Source organism: Etheostoma spectabile, unplaced genomic scaffold, assembly GCF_008692095.1.
Source record: "Etheostoma spectabile isolate EspeVRDwgs_2016 unplaced genomic scaffold, UIUC_Espe_1.0 scaffold272, whole genome shotgun sequence".
Taxonomy (NCBI): domain Eukaryota; kingdom Metazoa; phylum Chordata; class Actinopteri; order Perciformes; family Percidae; genus Etheostoma; species Etheostoma spectabile.
In genome coordinates, this window is record NW_022605576.1 from 1,970,664 (window position 1) to 1,972,376 (window position 1,713).

General features: G+C 41.3%; 1 protein-coding gene across 1 annotated transcript in view; it reads right to left on the reverse strand.

The window, feature by feature from the left end:
- LOC116685870 (dynein regulatory complex subunit 7) overlaps window positions 1-1,713 on the reverse strand; it is a gene marked incomplete in the record, with an annotated part of 10,916 nt that overhangs the window by 246 nt on the left and 8,957 nt on the right. The window contains 3 exon segments of the mRNA XM_032510826.1: window positions 441-481; window positions 1,000-1,110; window positions 1,430-1,702. Of these exon segments, the coding sequence (XP_032366717.1) occupies window positions 441-481; window positions 1,000-1,110; window positions 1,430-1,702 (425 nt within the window).

Here is a 1,713-nt window from a genome sequence, read left to right on the forward strand (position 1 = left end):
CACACCAACTGTCATAAAAGGAACAGATTAACATTGCAGGCTGGTTCAGAATGATTTTGTGAAGAGGCCCAAAATGTACACTATTATTGACATTTGTCTTTTTTTGACATTTTCTTTTTTTTTTACATTTGTCACAATGTACTATAGTATATACTATAGTACTATAGTACTATATACTTCAATTTGAGTATATAGTGCGCTCACACTGGTGTCTGAGCAGTGTCTATATTTAGTTCCAGGAACTGGTCTACAAAGCGGGCAGAGAAGAGTGGAAACAAAGCCATACCTGTGACATACAGGTTTTGCGACATGGTTTGGCAATTACAGCTTATCTTAGATTCTGCCAAATGCAGCGAAACAAAGATCTTAGAGATTGTAACTTTAAGTTCCTGCAGTGGAGAAGCAATACAATATACATCAGGAGTAAATTTGTGCCGTACCTTTTCATAGTGTTCCTGGAGGAGGTTGGTGGCAGATGCTCCTGCAACAAGCACAGAAATAGCAACACAAGACATCACAGAACAACACAAGTGTTTGGCTTTCCTGAAAGTGTTTTAGCCTGCTTGGTTGTATAGAACTCTACTTTTGCCAGACATAAGCTGCTGTTTACCGTAAACTGAATTGCATCGTTAAATGTGACGTTTGTGGCAATTTTAAATGCAAGTTATATGTTGAAATGTTTAGTGGGTTGGACAATATATATGGTAAATAGGATGAGGTAGGTAGCCAGCAGAGGTGGAAGAAGTACTGTGGAGTGGAGTAAAAAAAAGTACCTCAAAGGTACCTGAGTAAATGTACTTGGTTACATTCCACCACTGGTAGGTAGGTTAGCATAGTTTAGTAGGGTATGGTAAAGTGGTAGGTAGGGAAACAGTCATCCACATACTAGCAATCAAACTGGGAATCTGACACAAGCATAACATGTGTGTAGTTAATTTATTTATGTGTGTGTGTGTGTGTGTGTGTGTGCGCGCGCGTGCATGTGTGTGCGTGTCCCACCATTTCCTGTCTCTGTCGGCGGGCCATGGCAGCTCCGGTTGTTGTCTGTGTGGAGAACTTAAGCTGAACATCTTTCTCTTCCTGCTCTCTGTAGGCCAGAATGTCTCTCACCTGCTCACACATTAAGGTCCTTAAGTCGAGTAGCAACAGCACAATGTTCTACAAACTAAGTATCACAGAACCTTTCAGGGTAGTTAACTGGGAAATGTTTGACAAAGGAGTGGGCAAGGACTGCCAGTGGGATGGGTGAAGGTTAGACCAGACTTAATTTAAAAGATTTTTTTTAGACATGTTTAAAAAATCTTAGAATAACAAGTATGGTATGGGTTTTCAAAACCGTCATTCAGAAATCCAGAATCTATGATTATTATGGGATGTTACCTCTGAATTGGGACTCTAACGATACTTTTACTAAAGGTGATACGATTACCTCTTGCTTAGACGCTTCGATTTGGCGAACCACCTTCTCTTCATCTCTCATCAGATCCACCAGCATATCTTTCAGATATGTAATAAGAGGCTTCTCAGATGGATCCACCTGGCCCTCTTGCGGTTTGATGAAGCTCCTCTTTAAAGAGGCAAATCGGTGATCCTCGAAGTGATAGATCAGCTCAATCCGTCTTTGAGCCAATAGGAACACTCGCTGGGCGACGTCTTCGTCGGCCGGTTTGGATTTGTTCCTGTGGAAACACTCCACCACCTTCTGTTTACACA